Source organism: Brienomyrus brachyistius, chromosome 1 (assembly GCF_023856365.1).
Source record: "Brienomyrus brachyistius isolate T26 chromosome 1, BBRACH_0.4, whole genome shotgun sequence".
Taxonomy (NCBI): Eukaryota; Metazoa; Chordata; class Actinopteri; order Osteoglossiformes; family Mormyridae; genus Brienomyrus; species Brienomyrus brachyistius.
Genome location: NC_064533.1, coordinates 56,075,088 through 56,097,477, shown reverse-complemented (window position 1 = coordinate 56,097,477; position 22,390 = coordinate 56,075,088). Strand labels below are relative to the sequence as shown.

Here is a 22,390-nt window from a genome sequence, read left to right as displayed (position 1 = left end):
GAGCGAGCAGGCGCCGAGACGGATCGTCTCCTGCGGGACTCTCCTCCGTCTCCGCGTCTTCTTTTGTGGGTCCGTCATTGATGTCTGTTGCCGTCCTGTATTCCCTGCCCCGGATTGCCTCAAATAAACCCCCGTTTTCCCGTATCCCGCTTGCCTGCCTGCTCCTTCCGCACGATCGCCGCTCTGCCCGCGATCTCCCGTGACAAGCACATTAAATCCACGTGATGCTGACAGTAAAGCGTAATCAATGTATTTAATAAAATATTTAAAATGTATGAACATTGAAAATGCAGAAACAAGCCATAATTCCAACACAAGGTAGGACAGATCCATGGGCGGTTCTTCAAGCACGAGAAAAGGAGCTTGATTTCATTGTATGCATGCGCAGTACCCGAAGGTAGGACGTTTCCATACGTTAGGATGAATTGTTAGAACACTGGCATACATTATTTTACCAACCAGGGGGATACTTCACTAAGCAAGATTTCTTGTTGGATTTATGGTAATCTGGGCTAAATGGACTATATACTGTAATCGTCCACTTAAATGTAGCTCAGACTACCTTAAATCGGACAAGTTATATGGCTAAACAAGAAATCCTGCTTTGTGAAATACCCCCCAGCTCCTCTTCGCTAGCTTGCCTCATGTCTGTGCCTGTCTCCATGTTGTCGCTGCATGAAGGACTTGTGAGTGAGTGAGTGAGTGAGTGAGTGGTGTTCTGAGAGGGGTGGGGCAGGGCACAGTTTTGTAAGAAACAGACAGGGTGAGGAGAAATAGGCAAGGTGACGGCGCTATGGTTTGCTTATAAGCATAGCTTAATGATAACTTTGTTTTAGCACAACATCCTGCCAATCTCTCATGTCATCTCTGGTGTTTGGATTGAAGCTCAAGCCAAGAACAAGTGTTAAAGGAGCACTGAAAGACTAGTATTGTATCATACAAATGAGGGATGTGTGCACTCCTTGACCGGTGCTTTCAGGCATGCTAGAAGGACTATTGCGGGAATCAAGTCAGGCTCTGTACAGAGGCTAGAAAACAAAATTAGGGAGAATGGTTTAGCTAAAACAAACGGTTTTGAAGGTTAATTCCAGCTTGGCAGACCTGAATGAAACTGGAATCTATGCTGGTGTCTGTTTCTGTATCTGGGAGAGAGATATGTTTGTATTTACATCTTTGTAGGGACCATCAATTCATTTCTATCGGAAAACCCTAATCCCAACAATGACAACCTTAACCCTTAAAAAAATACAAGTTTTGACATTAATGGTTTTTCGACCAGTCACAGATTTTTGAAAAATTGAGTTTTCCCTTTTTCACACACACACACACACACACACACACACACACACACACACACACACACACACACACACACACACACACACACACACACACACACATAGCCCAAAACGTTAACCATAACCAAAACAAATATGACTTGGCAGTGTTACTTTTTTTGAATGCAGTCATGGATTTTTATAAAACTGAGTTTCCCCTTGGAGGGACCAGAAAAATTCCCCCACAAGGTAAAAAGTGTTAGGTGTTTATTACTGTCACACCCGGCTCGTACGATCCTCCTGTGTGCCACACCCCCCTGATTATCCACGTGTGCTTCCCCAATCGTACCCAGCTGTACCTTGTTATTTCGCCATGTCTTCTGTGTATTAAATCCACGTCTTGCCCTGCCTTGTTGTCCGTCATTGATGTTGGTCGATGTTAGATGTTTCCTAGTCGTTGTTTCCCTGGTCTCCATAATAAATTCCCTGTTTCCTCGAACTTTCGCCTGCCTGCCTGATCTTTCCCTGCCTCCTTCCTGTCAGCCTGCCCACTTACCTGCGAATCCTGACAATTACATTATGGTGAAATCTGGTCCAATTACAAACATACACACACAAACACAGGTTTGTAATTATAACTTTGTGGGGACTCCCCATTCATTTCTGTGGGGAAAACTCTAATCCCAACATGACGATCTTAACCCCTACCCAGCCGTAACCTTAATCATAAGTATATGATTAACAAATAATAATAATAATAATAGATATTTTATTGAGCCCCGTGGGGAAGTTGTCTTTATGCCTCCCTCAGCTTGCTCTTTGTGGAGAAATCTATCCACAAAGGGCTGCCACCCGTAGCGGCGCCCAGGCAGCTGGGGGTTAAGGGTCTTGCTCGAGGACCCACAGACATGCCGAGGCTGGGTTTGAAGCGGCAACCTTGTGATTACAGGTAGGCCTGTCGCAATAAGTGATAAATCAATTAATTGCACAATAATTAAAATGAGGTTGATAATTTTTCCTGCTGCGATAATTTTCATTTGTATGCTTGTTTGTTTTCCTCGTGTCTCTCTAGGAAATGGGAATATCGGCTCTTTTTAGCAAACCGGCACATTTGGCTCAGCTCACCAAGAAGAGCCGGCTCTTTCGGCTCCTAAATGGCTCTTTTTTTAAAAAAAAACCCGCCTCTCTCTTCGTTTAACCTGATGCTGATTAGCGTGACCTGGTTTGAGCTTATTAAAAATAAGACGCCGTCTCGTGAGCGGGCTTTTTCGGAAGACAACGTGTTCCGGCCACTGTCGTCCTTAATGTTTAGGCAGCTCAAAAAACCGGACAGTTTTATACACATTTATAAATCAGTTCTTGAACAGGAGCCTGCTCCAGTCATTCACTAAAAAGAGTCGGCTCAAAGAGCTGTCTTGTTCGTGAATGACATCACTAGTAATGAGGCGTGAACTCTCGTGGCAGTGGGCTCTATGAATGGAAATGCGGCTCGCTCATTTCCGGTCTGTGAAAAATGGCATTGGTTTATACATGCCGTTTACAGGACTTGCCCAAACTTATGATCAACGACGTACATCGCTTTTGTAAATCCTTCTCCAAAGTACTAACGAGTAAATTAGAGAAGGGCTTTAAGATGTTTGCCTTCTATTACATCCACGGATACGAAGACTGAGACATGAAGAAGAAAAAATCGGTTATGATGATCATGCAATTATAATTATCAATTTCGCCCAGGCAGACGTGTTCACTATAAGCAGTAAAGTAAAATGTGGCAATAAATTATATCCATCCATTTTCCAAACCGCTTATCCTACTGGGTCACGGGGGGTCTGGATATTATCCTGGAAGCAATGAGCACGAGGCAGGGAACAACCTAGGATGGGGGGCCAGCCCATCACAGGGCACACTCACACACCATTCACTCACGCATGCACACCTACCAGCAATTTAGCAACTCTAATTAGCCTCAGCACGTTTTTGGACTGTGGGGGGGAAACCGGAGTACCCGGAGGAAACCATCATTACCATGAGAACAATGGGGAGAACATGCAAACTCCACACACATGTAACCCAGGCGGAGACTCAAACCCGGGTCCCAGAGGTGTGAGGCAACAGTGCTAACCACTACACCACCATGCCGCCCCGCAATAAATTATATGAATATGATTATATGCAATAAATTATATTTCTTGTTCGGAATTTGCCAGACTAAAGTTGCTACAGATTTGCATACGGCCTGTTGAGGCACCTGCTTTTATTCATATGGAGTGTTTTGTTGTTAGTTAGGACCTTTGTACACAAAAAGTGCTAACTGGCAGTTTTGCCTGTTTTCCCTGTCTGAGCCTAATGTTTAATATTTTAAGGGCGATTTTGTTTACAGAGACTTCATAATCCATTTTATTTATTGTTTTTGGTTGTTTTATTTATTTATTTTGAATATTAAAAATGTCTTCCAGTCCCAGTGTTAAATGTTCTTCAGAAATTACAGTTTATTCATTGTTGAAAGGGTGTACTTGAATTAATATGCCATTATTATTACATCAGTTGAAAATGGTCTCACAACGGCAATATTATCGTTTATCACAATAATTCCTGGGACAATTAATCGTCCAGCAAAATTTGTTATCGTGACAGGCCTAATTACAGGCACACAGGATTAGCATCAGCCCACTGAGCCACACGCTGCCCCAAGCAGCAAAAGACAACACTTTTGCCATTATTAGTTTTTTCATTGCATCATTGCAGTAACGTTAAAATAACAGGTTTTCAATCACATTGTGTGGTCCGGACAATGAAATATATACATAATCCACACACACACACACACACACACACACACACACACACACACACACACACACACACACACACACACACACACACACACACACACACACACACACACACACACACACACACACACACACACACACACACACACACACTGTCGATGAAGTTGCCTGACAGAAATAGGAGAAACCCATGCCAGAAGCAAATCAAGCATTGAGGTAACCTGCGTGAAAGACCAGGGCTGCTGTGATAAAGCAAAGAGACAGACACATGCAACCTCCAGGGAGGGAGCAACCAAGCACGCGACCCCCGAAAGTCACGGCTGCTGTGACTATGACTGCCAGCTACAGCTTCATTTCATACTTATCTATCTGGCTAATTAAACATCTTAATCATTCATTCATTCATTATCACATCAGCCACAGGGGGAAATAAATACATATATCATGGCCATTAACAGAATACGCAGCACCTAACAAGAATACAGCTGTGCTGGCTCTGGTGCCTCATTTCTACAAGCAGGAAAGCTTCTCATGGTAATGATGTATGCCAGCATCATGTAGTGCATCAGAAGGTCACAGGAAGACACATGACCTCCTCACATGTCTGATGTGATGCGTGTCCGGTCTATCAAAGCAGTCTGAAAAGTCATTCCCTACGTTCCTCACCCTTGGTGGCACAGGTAAAGTAAACAAGGTTATTTATGTCATGATGCAAACATGGCCAGCAAGTGAGTGACAGCTGCCAGTTAGCTGAGATACATAGCCATGAGCTCAATATCCCATAGAGTATGACTTCAGGTCACCTCTGGTAGTGCATCAGGGTATCCTGACGGTACACGGGGCACCATTTGTAAGACCTTTCCCCTCCAACTAACATCTGAATCAAATTGTAAGAATTATGAGGCTATGACCCACTGGGCAGTGTGCACCTAAACCTGCGCAAATCTTATGTGGACAAGCGTTAAAAGGAGTACAAGTACTATCACAGTGAGCAGCTCAATCGTGTTTAATTATGAAGTCTGTCTGCTGATGTTAATGGACTGGGGGAGTTGTTCCCAGGTGATCCATTTCGGCCAGAAATCACCACAAGCATTCAATAACAGCTCATGAGGCTGCTTTTTATGATTATCATAAAATAATTTACAAATTGTATATTAGAGGGGCAATTCAAATCTGTCTTGAGCAATTTTCATAGAAATAGCTTCTAAAGTAATTAGTACAAACAACCTTTACGATGTTAGTTGGAGGTCACACAAGACGCTAAGTGCTTTTGGAGATTCTGCCATGTTGGACAGGGGAACTGATTTTTCCAAACCCTATTACCATAATAATTGCATCTTTAAGTGACCGTTTCACAATACATGAGCCACTTATACATGCTGTTGTGGGGCTATCAGAGATTACCTTAAATCTGTATGTTTCCTTGTAAAATTTGTGAATTCATAAATAACAATTACACAAATCACACCAAGGGATGGGGGTTGGGGACAGCAGGCATTATTTCCAACCTAAATGGACCATTTAAATTCACCCAATAGGCTAGCACTGATGGAGGGAGCAATAGTGGAGGCATAGTGATATCCCAGAGGTATAAATTTAGAACCTCAAATGACAACAGCACACACAGGCCACTAGTTTAATGAGATTTATCCCTGGAGGTGTGTCCCGTGTCCTTCAGCATGCCTTTGAAAGTCCGAGACAGGTTCTTGCGCCAAAGTGATTTAAATAACCCATAGGATTACATCTCCTGTTTGCTTTAGTGAGTAGCATGGAGATGGAAAACAACATTAATCTTCTGCCTGTTTGTGTCGATCAGCTGGTTTTACACCAAAACCACTTGTCAGAAACGGAGCCTCCAACACATACTGGTATCACAACAGCCAAACGCTCCCCAAAGAGCTCCTCACACACAGAAGAGACACAGACAAGCTAATCGCATTTCACTTCACAACAAAATCCAAAATCATGTCTGAACAGACCACCAGAGCATCTCCAAACCAGTAAAGATGAATCTCTCCTGGGAACACCACCACAAACTCAACCTTCCATGGCTATTCAATTGTCATGGGCTGATTTAGCCAGATGCTTTTGCATTTTACACTATGAATGTTGTTAACACTGCTTAGTACAGCTCTTGCTCCAATGCTAACTTGGACTTAGTCACTCACTGAAAGCTCTTCCTAGCAGCACTTAGGTACAAGTTGGCTCCTTGTCAGCTGTATGTTTGTGATGTATTTATTTTTACAACTTTTAGCTTTCATTCAAGCTGCAACACACTGCACTCCACAAGCTAGCAGCAAAAGTGACTTTTACAACACTATTCATTACTGCACAACTTCAACTTCTACTTCATCTTAAAAGGAGACCTGTCAGGGCTCCAAACTGCAACCATTTAGTCACATTTTGTGGCCATTGCAGGCAGTGCAACCAAATTTATAACACGACATTTGTTTTTTGTTTTTTTTTTCTTAATCATATATTAAGTTTCAAAAATCCTTATCTGAAGGACACTTGTTCTTCTGATTGGAAGCACGCCTTCATAACGCCCATTTTCAAAAAAGGGGATAGAAGTAATTTGTCTAACTATAGGCCAATCAGTCTAACTTGTACAACTGGTAAAGTTATTGAGGCTATAATCAAAGAGAAAATGGTAGATTACCTGGACTCCAATAACATTTTGCGGGATAGCCAGCATGGATTTAGGAGAGGTAGATCCTGTTTAACAAATCTGTTGGAGTATTTTGAGGAAGCTACTCAGGAAGTTGATGATAAGAAGGCCTATGGTGTCATCTACTTAGATTTCCAAAAGGCTTTTGATGTTGTCCCCCACAAGAGGCTCCTACTTAAACTCAAAGCGACAGGTATTTTAGGTACCGTAGCGACCTGGATTGATAACTGGTTAACAGATAGGAAACAGCGAGTAGTTATAAGAGGCACAATGTCACAGTGGGCCTGCGTTCATAGTGGGGTACCGCAGGGTTCGATTTTAGGACCACCATTGTTCCTAATTTACATAAATGATATGGATATACAGTAAACTGGTGAAATTTGCAGATGACACCAAGGTGGGTGGTGTAGCAGATACCGAATTAGCGGCTCAGCAGCTACAGCGGGATCTTGATTTAATTAGTGACTGGGCCGATACCTGGCAGATGAAATTTAACGTCGATAAATGTAAGGTACTCCATCTAGGGAGCAGAAATATAAAGTACAGGTATTTCATGGGTGTCACTGAAATAAAGGTAGCTGATCATGAGAAAGACCTTGGTGTGTATGTTGAAGCTTCCATGTCCCATTCTCGCCAGTGTGGGGAAGCAATAAAAAAGGCCAATAGGATGTTGGGGTATATCTCCAGGTGTGTGGAGTTTAAGTCAAGGGAGGTAATGCTAAGATTATACAATTCCTTGGTGAGACCTCACCTAGAATATTGTGTGCAGGTTTGGTCACCATATCTTAAAAAGGACATTGTGGCCTTAGAAAAGGTGCAGCGTAGGGCCACAAAAATGATTCCTGGTCTTAGAGGAATGTCATACGAGGAATGGTTACTTGAGCTAAATCTGTTCAGTCTCAAGCAAAGGAGACTGAGGGGGGACATGATCCAGGTATATAAGATTCTAACAGGTTTGGATGCTGTTCAACCAAATAGTTACTTCAGCATTAGTTTAAATACACGAACTCGTGGCCATAGGTGGAAATTAGCAGGAGAACATTTCAAGCTGGATTTAAGGAAGCACTTCTTTACACAGCGCGTAGTCAGAGTATGGAATAGCCTTCCTGATAATGTAGTGCAAGCTGAATCCTTGGGTTCCTTTAAATCAGAGCTAGATAAGATTTTAACGACTCTGAGCTATTAGTTTAGTTCTCCCCAAGCGAGCTTGATGGGCCGAATGGCCTCCTCTCATTTGTATAGTTCTTATTAAGTGAAACACGGGGGGAGGAATGGGGGAAGTGAGGATTGGTGTGTAGGGTATTGAGAACAGGTGTTCTAACATTTCATCCTACCTACAGAAACATCCTACCGTTGGGTTCCGTGCATGCACACAATGTGCTCGCCAATCAACCTATCCTACTTTGCATTGGAATTAGAGCTGAGTCTTGTGTAATTTATCTTCTATGTTTAACATTCGTACATGAAATATTTTATTAAATGCATCTATCACAGTTTACTATCAGTATCGCACTTATTTACTATTGATGTTTCTTATGTTGTATATCGAATTACCTGACATCAGGCATCAATGTGTCAGTATTTACCATGTATTTATGACAGCATATTCTGATAAAGTATTTCACTGTATCGTAATCAAATACCCTTGTGTTTTATAAAGGTAGGACGTTCTGATCAGAGATGCACTGGTGCGATATTCGGATTGGTATCGGCGCCAAAGAAGACCTATTTGACGGATCGAGTATCGTTCATATGTGACCGAATCATAGCCAATACTTACTTACTTAGGTTTTGACAGTCTCTAAAAAGATTTAACATAAAATAGGAGCTATTTGTGCAATCCCACAACGTAATATACCTGGAAGTATATTGTGCTTTTAACAACAACAACAACAACAACTAGTGGCACATCATTTTTGTAAAAACAAAGTTTTGATAGGTGGGAGTAGCGTTTGGTGGAAAATCCAAATCACAATTGTGCGAGACAATGCAAGTAATAACAAAAAAAGCGATGAATGGTTTGGGAATCGCTAGCTTGGGTTGTTTTGCATAAAGGCTACAGTTTGTGACAGATGACAGGCTGCTATCACAACAAAGGGACGTTGTTGCCAGTGGGAGAAAAACTGTGGGGCATTTTAAGCATTCACCACCTATATTGTCTTTGGAAAATATTCAAACTGAACTGCAACTGCCTCAAAAACACTTAAAACAAGATGTACAAAAGAGATGGAACAGAATGCATTTTTCTAGTAGCCTAAAGATTTTTTTGGCATACATTTAAAAAAAATAAAGAATAAATATATATGCTTATATTAAAATACATAGATCTCTTGCTTGGGAATTGGGTTGGAACTGAAAAAATAGTCCATCCCTAGTTCTAATAAAAGTATTTTAGTCTACAGAGATGTGCTACCCCATGTATTTTATGGAAATGTTATGATAGTGTTTCAATCTATCGATATATGCTACTTATGTACACTCAGTGACAAAACAGTTAAGCACGCAGACAGACTGGTGGAAATGAAAAGAATCTGCACATGGTGAAAGGTCATGTGACTATCGTAATGATTATATCATCAGATCAAACAGATGACAGAGTTGGCAGTATGGTCACACGGCTGGTCCCATGTCAGTTGGGTGTCACACCCCTGGGCAATACGGTGCAGGATTCATACAGCCATATTAAGTTGGCCCACAGCTGTTGTAACTGGCCCATTGAGATCCTGCCTGAGTTGATGTCCAAGCTGATTCCACACATGTTCGATTGGGGAAAGAATAGGGGACCTGGCTGGCCACGGGAGGATCTCAACATGAAGCAGGCAGTCCGTAGATACACTTGCCATATGTAGACAGGTATTGTCTTGTTGAAAGACCAGGGTACCGTCTAAAGAGGGGTAAGACATGGTGGATGCAGAAGTCACTGAAGTAGCCGTGTACCATGAGGATACCCTGAAGCACTACCAGAGATGACCTGAAGTCATACTTTATGGCTCCCCATGCCGTGATACCAGGAGTAATGATGGTGTTTCTCTCCACAACATTAGCAGGACTAGTTCTCCCCCCCACCATACGTGCACATGACGGTCATCCATGGTAATGTAGAACTAAGATTCAACACTGAAGATGGTATGATGCCACGCGTCATTAGTCCATGCCTCCGATTACGACACCACTCCAAACACAGCTGGTGTAAACAGTAGCCTACACATGAGATGGTGAACCCATAGTCCGGCTGATGCCAGTCATCGAGACACGGTGCAGGATGACATAGGGTATTGTAGAGTGGCCAATTAATGTGGCTGGATGGCAGACACCGATGTCATGGGTTTCTGTAATGCTTGGTACATAATACGATGATCCTCCCTTGGTGTGGTCTGTCTAGGGTGACCGGAATCTTCACAATGTATGTGGGTGCCCTCGTATGTCCATTGTTTCCAACATTGGACGACTGTGTGGTATTTCCTTTTGGCAAAACAGTGTCTTGAGGGATTTAAAAAAAAATTTTGCCTTTTAAAATACAATCAAATTGGCATATACCCAAGTGTAATATCTGGAAAAGTAGATATCGCCTATTGCTATTCAATATTTTGGTTATAAACCCACTATCTTTAAATCAAAAATACTCTGTTACTAAGACTGCAACCCAGTTGTTAGTTTGGAAATTGTCTGCTAGTAAACCCAAAGGCCAATCTTTATGTACAAATGTGTAAGCCAAATTTGTGACAATCATGGCTTAAGTGGGCATTATACATTTTTAAATGAATGGCTGATGAGGGAAAGCATACATATTCATTAAGCCATTTTTTCATTAATATGGTTTACGTACCTCCAGGTATTAAGCTGCGTTATGGATAAAAGCTGACTTATTTACCATTTACAGATTAAATCTGGAGCTGCATAACAATTCAGTTTAGGCATATAAAACAAAAATGTAAAGTATTACTGATACCAATGGCAAACTGACATCCAAGATTCAGAGTGCAGTTGTTAACCTTATTGTATCTTGAAGCCCCCTGATTTTGTTTTAACAGAATATGGAAATGACATAACTGCTTCAAGTAACCTTCATCCATCCATCCATTTTCCAAACCCATCCATCCATCCATTTTCCAAACCGCTTATCCTTACTGGGTCGCGGAGCCTATCCCGGAAGCAATGGGCACTAGGCAGGGAACAACCCAGGATGGGGGCCAGCCCATCGCAGGGCACACTGACATACCATTCACTCACACATGCACACCTACAGACAATTTAGCAACTCCAATCAGCCTCAGCATGTTTTTGGATTGTGGGGGGAAACTAGAGTACCCGGAGGAAACCCCACGATGACATGGGGAGAACATGCAAACTCCACACACATGTAACCCAGGCGGAGACTCGAACCCGGGTCCCAGAGGTGTGAGGCAACAGTGCAAACCACTGCACCACCATGTCACCCCGCTTCAAGTAACCTGTGCTGTAAAAAGTTGAACTCTTTAAAAAGAATGCAGTGTTTTGTTATTGAAACATTTTGATGATTTTTTTACCATATTATAATCAGAGCAAAGAATTAATCAGAACCAGATTTAATGAGAAGAACTGCAATTTGGACTCGATAAAATCTAAAGGATATCCAACCCTATTGGTGTGTGTGTGTGAGAGAGAGAGAGAGAGAGAGAGAGAGAGTGATTAGAGTGGTGAGCTACTGCTAGGCTGTCACCATCATAACAGGTTGAGGATGATTCTGTGCAGGATATCATCTAACTGTGCCTGATCCAAAAGCATCCTTGTTCTCGCATGGCCCTTTGGTGACAATGAAACAAACTTTGATGTTGAAAAAAGCAGCATTAAAACTAATATTTTCTGTAAATTGTATGTTTATTACCAACGTATTTATCAGTAATAGAGTTAAGATGAAAAAAATCTATTGCACTGCATGTCGATCTAAGTGGTGAGCCTAAATTTTGTGCTGGTGCTCCTAAATTTTTTAATTAGGAGTACTAGTGCTACTACTGTAAAAAAAAAAAAATCTGGAGCACTGTCTTTGGCTTCAGCAACACTTATCAGCATCAGGTAATTGAGGAAATTCTTACACTGCATGGGAAATTAAAATGACCTGCACAGTTATGTTAACTATGTTATAACCACATCAGAAAATTAATGTGATTAAAAATGCAAAGAACACAGCCACGTTCGATTTCCATGACAATGCGTAAAGCTGGCCCGAGATATCAAGCTGACCTCCTTAATTACAGCAAAAGTGCTGCTTTGCATAGATCCATGGGAGGCTGGTGTGATGTGTGAGCTTCGTACCTGATTTCCTGGTCATTAGAGAGATTATCTGCCAAGTGGAGGGCTTTGGGGAAGCCACTTTGCTCCCCATGTCATGTTGTCATTCAGAGAACAGCACACCTGCAGGAAGGTGAAGTCTAAACATCTCAGACATTATAAGATACCAGCTAACTGCCAACGTAAATGAGAGTAGAATAAAATAACGAATTAATGAGCCTATTAACATCTCATAACGCTTAGGATCATTCATTAAAAAATGGCAATTATTCTGGCTTCTCTAAGCAGATGAGGTCTGGGGCATGCCTGGGAGGAGCCTCAATGATGAAGATTGATGACTGTTATATGAGGAACAGTAACTAAGGTGACATCACCATGGAGGTGAGGAAAGCTAAACTTGACTAGAAGCTCAGAAGCAGTACACTGAAAAAGTCTATGGCTTGAATGGGCAATCCCTCTGAGGACAAATACTCAGTCAGAATCGTATAGCCACATTCTAACTCATGCATCTTAAAAAGGCATAAAGATCAAAGACATGGAACTGCTGCCTCATGGTCTGATAAGTCAAGTTTTCGGATGAGCAACACGCAGGAGTGCACGCAGCATTTGTGAGTACCTGTCTGTGGCTGCCTACTGTCTGCAGATCTGGAGAGAAACGGGGACAGTTTCATAACTGGCTGCCGCATTTCCATTCAAATATAATTTTACACTCCATTTACTCAGATGGCCTCGCTTTGCTCTGCTGGAAATCATGGATTTCACCATAAAATTTCACACAAGAAAAAAAAAAAGTTATGGTAAATGATTGTATCTTAATTTAAAGCAAGCCCTTGGCTTCTCTGCAATCAAAACCAAGCAGCAGCTTTCTGACAGCTGGTAAATCTTAATGATTCATTCGTCAGTGACTGAGCAATACCGAGCTGCAGACCTTCCAGCAGTGACAGGCTAGATACACAAATAAGTTCACCTTCACATGCAATAGGTGCCACACCTGACAGATTTAGGGTTAGGGTAAACTAGGGCGGCGTGATGTATCAAGTTTTTAAGATTATATTTCGTATGAAAATATATCGATATGAGACAATATTGTTCATATTGATATAGTTTGTGTTGCTTTAAAATTATACTCGTAACGCCACCTGTTGACCCATGTCTTCTTTCCCTGTTTGTCTATCACACAACTGCACCCTGCCCCACCCCTCCACCACACTCATAAGTCCTACATGCAGTGACAACATGGAGACAGACACAGACACGAGGCTAGCTAGCAAAGAGGAGTTGGTTGGTAAAATAATATATGGCGGTAGCTTATTTTTGAGTCATTTTTTTCATGTATATGTGCAGCTGTCTGATAATAAAAGTCCCTGTGTGGCACTGGGAATATTTGACTTTGAACTGTCTTTTTGTTATTACTTTATGGGAAAAAATATTGAGAAGCACTAAGTTTTAGAATGTGCAAGGAGGTTCACCCGAAACCTCACACCCCGGGTCACTCTTAAGCCCAGATGGGGACACAGATAAACAAAATCTATTAACAACAAATAAGTCAAATTCAAAGAGCAGGTTTATGTGACTGAGTACAATCAGATGGGGGCAACTCTGGTGTGACTGGCCATGTCTGGTTGAAGTCAGATGAGCGGGGGTCGAACACACACACACAGATCGCTAGTGCTGATTCTGCTGATGGTACCTACCAGATGACATGGCAGGGATGCTCCCGGAGACAGTGGACAGAACAGCCCCACATATGACAGCCAGGCACCGGCGCAGCCTCCCTCCAGCATGTACCTGGTGCCAAATACCATTCTGCAATAATGATGAAGGAGGTCCTGCATTCCTCATGCACTTTGAACACGTTGCGCTCCAAAGACAAAATTTGGTGACATGAACAAGCAGCTACTCCCCACCACTGGACACACATCTGTGACTGCATTATTTAACTACAAGAGATGTTTTCATAGTGCTGGACACAGAACAAAAAATGACATGTAGTTTTCTCGTCACAGAGTGCTCACTGCCTTTCCTGACGTTTCTTTTATGGTGAGGCAAACAAGACACATATGCAGCACTCTAACAAGGTTTCTTTGTTACATGTGTCATTTTCACAGTCTAAAACTAGATCCATCTCTGACAAGGTTAGCGTGTGATAAAACTGTTTAACCTCCAGGGAGCTCTGTGGGAACACAGCCACACAAATCAAATACCTCAGAAGATAAGGGTGAAACAAGATTCACACAGCACCAGATCTTAGCATCAGAAAAAATGAGAGCTAAGATGTCTTTCAAGACAAGCCATTCTTTCTCTGCCAATTTCACATATATAGGATTATTCTGCTTTACAAAGTGTGATCTACAAAGTATTTGCTACAAGCAGCAAGTTCCCTAGCAGCAAGACCAGCACCCCCTCCCAAATAAATGTCCATATCATCAGGTTCCTGTCTCATAATGACCCTGGCTGTCATCCAGGTTAGATAAAATACATCAAGTGGAAAACAAATTTTGATACATTAATAAAATCAACAAAGGCAACAGAATGAAGGCCACATTACATCGAGTTGCGAAGGTAGTGTGTAAAGGCTCATATTGATCAAACATCTCAGGTCCACTGAAAGGTGCTGCGTCTCTTAACTGAGGTCTGCACAGCCTTGGCGAATCACTGTAAACGCAAACCGACATGTTGAAGAAGCACAGAGGGGGTCACCTGACTCCCTGCTGGGGCAATGTGTGTGCTGTGCGTTGTACCGTTATACAGCAGGACAGTTTTTCTTGAGGCTTGTGTAACTAGAGTTAGCTTTTACAGAGTGGCGCTGCAGATGCAGTCCTTACAGGTTGCTAAGCTGGAAAACAACTTAATCAGAAGGTTGACTCATATTTGCTGCTGGGAAATGTTCAAATGTTACATGATGCACAAAAGAGCACGAAGAAAGCCCATGAGTCTCATTATATGTCACTTTGCACAAAAGTGTATGCTAAATACAAATAGACATAAATGTAACATGCCTTACAGAAAACACATTTGCTCAGAGAAACAGAGGACAAGCAAAGATCTGATGGAAATGTAATGCAGAGTGCACAAAGCTGACTCTCCTGTCAGCACATTCACCCTATCAGCTGCTAAATGGTGCTCAGATGGCAGGTTTGTGGGGTACAGCAGCTCCCATCAGTCCAGAAAGAAAAGCCATTTATCACAGTCTGACTCTCATACCCTATGCTGCCAACATGTAAGAGGGCATCTTATCTGTGGATGAAGGTCCTGTGCAGAAAACACATCCATCAGGGAAGCCTGGAGCCACCCTGGGAAGGACAGATGGCACAAGTATCTTCCAGGCATGGAAGTCCTGTCTCTTAACGACTATGCTCTCCACCTCCCAACTGAATCAAACAAACAACAGACAGGGAAGGCAACTAGAAACAGCGCTCCCCACAGGCCGAGGGCAGCTGCTCCAGACCAAACTGATGTGACCAGGAGCATTATTAAACCAGGGGGGAGTGGTGCACAGCAGAGGCAACATAGAGTTGGAATCTCTGGAGACAGCAGGTCCCAGGACTTCACACTGCATGACTTACATGGAGATGATAAATCACAGACAAGAAGTTAATCTGATTAAATCAATGCACAGCCTTTAAACAGCGCCACAACAACAGTGATTACAATAAACTGAAGTGCTTATTCAGTCCGACATCTTTTTAAACGCCATCTGTCCAAAAATCACGATAATAAGCGGACAATGTCTCAGCCCTGCGTAAGATGAACGATGCAACAAATGATTTTTGAATGATCTGAGAAGCAACAGAACACCCAAGAAGTTATGGATCAAATTTTGAAAAGTGATTTCACGTCGTTAATTGGTGCTTGCCTCACCTGCGTTTACCTGGCGCTCACGTTAATTACCTAGCCGCGGACGATAGTGCAAGCTCTCACAGGGAAGGCAGGGCGTGAAGGGCATGCATTGTCTCCAGCATGCACGGCTGCAGCCACAGTACCATCGGGCTCAAGTAAACCAGCTGGAGGCGTTCAGATCCCGGGTTCATCTCCGGACAACCCCACAACCCGAACCCAAAAATGTCCTCTCTAGCGGTGGCTAGCAAACTTTATGTCCAATCTGTTACAACTACCAGCAAGGCGGAAAGCAGCATTTATGGTGGTTCGGAAAATCACCCGGAGTCGCGAAAGGCGAAACTTCACACTGCCCTAAACACTGCACACGGATGGGACAGACCGCACAGTCCGGCAGCCCTACGGCATTTGCCGCGTTTTACCAAGAAAAGGCTCATATTGACGTTTCTGCCCGGTCTCCCTACTTTTAGAGGCGCAAACAGCAGCGGAGAAGAGCGGCACACTCACCGAAGTTCTGCAGACAGCCGGATCTTTTCCTCCTGACTCCCTCATCCAGGCGCCTCCGTCGGGACTAGGGGATTCCTGATGTCAGGCCAATCCGGCAACCTGGCACAGTAAACGCGCCTCTTGGGCTCTTAAAGAGACAGGAACGCGCTGCTACAGTGACAGCGAAAGCTGATGTCAGTGCTGTATATAATGATGCCATTCGGAAGGTGACATGCAATACGTATTCTTAAAGAACCTACAACCAAACAAAGCACGTTTGAGTAAAGTTTAATAAAAATACCCATTTTAAAATGCCTGCTTGGATGGTGAGTATTAATGAATGAAGTTTAAGAACACAGTCTTAATTACTGCGTGTACAGTGTGTACAGTGGTAATAAAACTGTTACATGTACATTCGTCTACGGCGGTTAAGTTAGCTCCATATTCGATATTAAATTTTCCAACTTCAATGATTTACACGGAAGTAAGGTCGGACATTTCAATTACAGAATTGTGATGTCCAGTACACAGAGAACGATGAACACCGATTATTATTTTTTTTTTATCTTTGAGCCATTTCATAATTTGTGCAAAATCGTGTTAATAGTTAATAAAAGAGGTCGCATTTTGGATTCATGGCAAATGTTGCAAACCACTTGGTTTTCCACATTTCTTTACTAACGAATTTTTATTAATTTTTGAATGCTCGCATGTATCTGTATAATGTGCAATGGAGCAATACATGAATGGGTTATTAATTGTAAAACTAGACAATACAGACACAACAAGTTAAGTGTGCTTTGATCACTAGACTAGGGAACAATGCACACGCCTTGGATAACTGTGTATAATAGTTATCAATTATTGCATCATATTCATGTCATTGGGGCAATACATGAATGGTTAATAGCTTTAAAACCAAAAGATTCAATTCAGTTTGTATAGTGTGTTTTCACAACATTATATTGTCTCAAAGTGCTCTACAGCATCCCCAGCATAAGCTAACAGTGAGCAAGCAAGAGGTGACAGTGGCAAGGAAAAACTCCCTGGAAGGAAGAAACGTTAAGAGGAAAAAGACTCAAAGAGGGTGCCTGTTACATGCCAGCCTAGGCCCCGACACACACCACACCACAGCACACCAGAGGGAGAGAGAGCGAGAGAGAACGAGAGAGAGGGAGACGTATACCTGTGGAGTGGGCCAAATAACTACACCAAACCCCATTATTAAATTTCTTTCTTTATTTGGAGCTACCCGGCCATATCTCCAGTAAGGCCAAAATAAAAAACAAAATCCAACACTAACTCCACCCCACAAACTAACCTTTAGTCTAAAAGAAAAGAAAACAAAATACAATAACATAACCTTTCTTCCTAACAATACAAAACATGAGGAAAAACTAGACACTAAAGAAAAGGTGCTTACCCCTCTTCTGGCACCTTAGATTTATTCTCACAATTTTAACTAAGCAAGCTTAGGCAAACATTACAGTACTCCAAACAAAGGCCTGCACTCCAACTACCATAACACAGGCAACCACCATGATACTTCCCCACTAAAAAAAAATCAAGAGACAGGTGAGCGTGACAAGGCATCTGTTACCACATTTTCAATTCCCTTTTTATGCTTAATAGCATTATCTAAGGGTTGAATTAGCAAAGCCCATCTCATCAAATTTTAATTTTTGTTACGCATCCTAGAAAGAAAAACTAAAGGATAATGGTCTGTGTATAATGTAGTAGGAGAGGAGCAGGTACTTAGATAGACCTCAAAATGCTCCAAGTCTCTTCCTCTCCTGTGCTATAACGTCTCTGGTAAGAATTCAGCTTCTTGGAATAAAACAAACTGGATGATCAACATTCATGTCATCCATCTGAATCAAAACTGCCCCACCACCTACATCCGAAGCATCTATATCCAAGTTAAAAGGATGTGTGAAATCGGGAACAGCTAAGACAGGTTCAGTACAAAGCAAGGATTTAATACTGTCAAAAGCATGTTGACAATTTTCAGTCCATGCATATAAACTTCCTTTCTTCAACAAATCAGTCAAAAGTAGCACCACCATGGAAAAATTCTTACAAAAGGAACAATAATACCCGGCCATATCAAGAAAATGGCGCAATTCATGTTTGGTATTCGGCACAGGAAAATTAACAATCGCCTGTACCTTATCACCCAAGACACGAACCTGTCCCTGTCCCACTTACATACCCAGATATTTAATTGTGTCTTTAGCAAATTCACACTTTCCTTCAAGGACCAGCAGTGGAAGTCAAATGAGCAAGATGGCAAAGTCCCAGTTCACACTGTCCCAATTTTAACATTTGAGTCTCAAATTGGGGGGCAGGCAGGTGATGGTAGGCAGTTGTTGGTGCTGCTTCAGATGGAAGGATGAACAGTGACATGGCGGCAGGGCATACAGGGAACACATTACAGGCAGAAGGGCAAGCAGGCCTGAAAGACACCACAGGTAGTGGAGACGTTGCAGGCAGCAGGGTGGGAAGGATATCTTGATAATTGGGGTCTCCAGGCAGCACACCCTAAGAGGAGTAGGGGGGATAAAATGTGCAATTAGTCAAAGTAGGGGAGACTAGAAGTAGTGCAAATAGTTAGGTGAGTGTAATACGTAAGCTTCGGCCTATGGCAACATAAGTAGGAGTGAGAGGCAAGATTAAACACAGGCATGGGGAGTCCCTGAAACGTCAGGACTCAAATTCCACAAGGAACTATGAAACTAGAGTGACAGCACTGATAGTTCAATTCATCCAAAGCCAATGACACCAGTCCCCACACAACTCTACACCTCACACTATAGGTTCAATTCGGAGTCAGCAGTTAGCTAAAACTACAACTAGAGTTTTTAGTCTAGACTTGAATGTTGAGAGTGAGCCTGAATCTCACACATCCGATTGAAGACCATTCCACAGCTGTGGAGCTTTATAAGAGAATGCTCTGAAGCCTGTTGTAGGTCTTTCTACCGTAGGTGCTAAAAGATATCCTACTCCTTGATATCAAAGCAAGCGAGGAAGATTGTATGAGGCCAGTAGATCTCAAAGATATTTTGGTGCAAGGCCATTCAATTAATAGCAGTATTTTTAGTCAGTCTGAGACTTAAATGGACACCATTGAAGGGAGCATAGAACAGAGCTCATATGATTACATTTTTTTTAGTATTTGTAAGAACTCTGGCTGCTGCATTTTGTACTAGCTGAAGTTTATGTAAGGATCCGGATGGGCAACCAGAAAGGAGGACAATACAGTAGCCCAGTAGAGAAGTCCTAAATACATGCACAAGTTTTTCTACATCTTGATAGGATAGCATCTTCTGAAGCTTGGCTATGTTCCATAGATGGTAGAATGCAGTTCTAGTAATACTTCTCATGTGAACATCCAAGCATAAATCTCAGTCTGTGATAAATGGTGAGTCCAGAACACTAAGATCTCTGACCAAAGTGTAAGATTGGGTAGGAAGATTGACGAGGTTGAGGTTGTCAAACCTATTTCGAGCACCCTTGGGACCAACTAACAGTACTTCTGGTTTTTCTGGTTTTAACGTAAGGACTTTTTGTCATCCAGCACCAGATATCTAATTTTCTAACCAGGAGAGATGTGAGCATCATCTAGCCCAACAGATATATTGTGGAATGGGTTACCAGTCTATGTTCAGGTTGCCGATTCAGTCTTAGTCTTTAAATCTATTATTTCAGTTTAGCTTACCCGCAATCTAACACTCCACAACTATGACTGTTGGTGCTGCTGTACACGTCATTTTTATCTACTATGCTTGTCCATTTTTGTGTCAACGCATGTTCTAAGCATCCAAGCTCTCTGCCTTCCCACATGTCCGGATGGTGCTGGGGTGGGCACCATCTGAGCTGGAATCCTGGTTCAGTCCCATGAAGGGATGACATCATGAATGGGACTTACAAACTGTATCATTGTGGGTGCAGCCTTCAGTGCCACCCTGCACAGTCCAATGTGGATAATGGACTCATTGATGGACTTTGTCTTGATCCTTAATCACAGCTTATACCTAGCTTTTAGCAAGCAAGTCCACTCTTTTTTGTTTTCATAATGTTAGTATGCCCAGGGGGGTTTTGGCAGAAGGTTGACCTTGGACCCCCCTGAGGTTTTTTTTGCTCCTTGGGAGCTTTTGTTTCCTCCCCTCCACTGTCACCAAGCTTTCTTTATTTAATTTATTTCCTTCCTTTTTCCCATTCTGTATTACTCTCTCAAATTATATTTAATGTATCACAACACATCAATGTAAAGCACTTTGGGATCACTCTGTTGTGAAAGGTACTATATAAAAATAAGTTGAATTGAAGATATATAACTGTGTATCATCAGTATAGCAATGAAACCCAACACCATGATTTCAAATAATGTTATCAAGAGGGAGCATATATAAAGTGAACAGCAGTGGGACCAGCACTGATCCCTGTGAAAGAGAGCTGTCCCCTTAATGCTAGCCACAGATTCTAGCTGGTCCAAGAGGATATTATGGTCCACAGTATCAAATGCTGCAGTTAAATCTAATAACACCGACAAAGATATACATCCACGGTCAGAAGTCATAAGCAAATCATTCACTAGTTTCATTAAAGCTGTTTCTGTGCTATGAATTGGTCTAAAGCCAGACTGATATAATTCATTAACATTATTTTTCTGTAGGAAAGAAAACAACTGATGGACAACATTTTTTTTCCAGGATCTTTGAAATTAAAGAAGATTTGAGATAGGTCTATAATTTCCTAAATCATTAGGTGCAAAAGGTTTTGGAAAAAAATCCAAGCCTAAGAGATGAGTTTAGCAAGTTTAACAGGGTAATGCTAATTAGTGGTGCACGAGAACAGGCACTAAAGCCATCATCATGAGGACATTTGCCCTGGTGCTTTCACAACAAAGCCATAGCTGAACTTAGGCCAATGGATCCTGGAAGCTCCACTAGCACCCTGACCCACAAACCAATATTCCAGGTAAGCAGCTGCCTGTTGATTTGTCATTCTTTGTCATTCAGTTATACACACCCACTTAACTGAGCATAGAATCCCTTTGGGTAGAGCAGAGGTCGGCAACTTTTTTAAAGCAAAGAGCCATTTTATCCTAAATGTCTGACACAAAATTTTCAAAGAGCAGCAATGGATAGAGATGAGAGTTTCAGATACGATTCTTTAATGCAATATCGGTATATATGCATTTAACACAAAAACAAAACTTCAAGTACTTACAAAAAATAAAGAAAAACTATTTTGGGGCGGGGAGGAAGGGTTCTCAGTTTTAAATTACTTGGCGCAAAGGTGACTAATATAACAATATTGTTCAGTTCTGTAGTGATAATCTTCACCCTCACCTCTTTTTTCCGAGTAAAGTTCTTTTGGCTCTGCAGTCATTTGGCCTTCGCTCTTCACTTCACTACTTGTAACTGTGCTGACTGAGCAGTGCAAAATGTACTCACCACTCCGAACTCAGCTGGTTCTAATATTTTATTCAGAATAGAACATAAATTACGGAACAAAAGTTCAAACTGAGAAAATGTATCATTTTAAGGGAAAAATATGTTGATTCAAAATTTCACGGTGTCATCAAATCCCAAAAAAGTTGAGACAAGGCCATTTTCACCACTGTGTGGCATCTCCCCTTCTTCTTACAACACTCAACAGACGTCTGGGGACCGAGGAGACCAGTTTCTCAAGTTTAGAAATAGGAATGCTCTCCCATTCTTGTCTAATACAGGCCTCTAACTGTTCAATCGTCTTTGGCCTTTTTTGTTGTACCTTCCTCTTTATGATGCGCCAAATGTTCTCTATAGGTGAAAGATCTGGACTGCAGACTGGCCATTTCAGTACCCGGATCCTTCTACTACGCAGCCATGATGTTGTGATTGATGCAGAATGTGGTCTGGCATTATCTTGTTGAAAAATGCAGGGTCTTCCCTGAAACAGATGATGTCTGGATGGGAGCATATGTTGTTCTAGAACCTGAATATATTTTCCTGCATTGATGGTGCCTTTCCAGACATGCAAGCTGCCCATGCCACACGCACTCATGCAACCCCATA

General features: G+C 42.0%; 1 protein-coding gene across 1 annotated transcript in view; it reads right to left on the bottom strand.

Moving 5' to 3' along the window:
* Positions 1–16,501, bottom strand: part of LOC125746568 (PTB domain-containing engulfment adapter protein 1-like) — a 72,869-nt gene extending 56,368 nt beyond the window's left edge. The window contains exon 1 of the mRNA XM_049020823.1: positions 16,350–16,501. Within this exon, the coding sequence (XP_048876780.1) occupies positions 16,350–16,394 (45 nt within the window). The 5' untranslated portion in view covers positions 16,395–16,501. The remainder of the gene's footprint in view (positions 1–16,349) is intronic.
* Between the last annotated feature and the right edge of the window lie 5,889 nt (positions 16,502–22,390).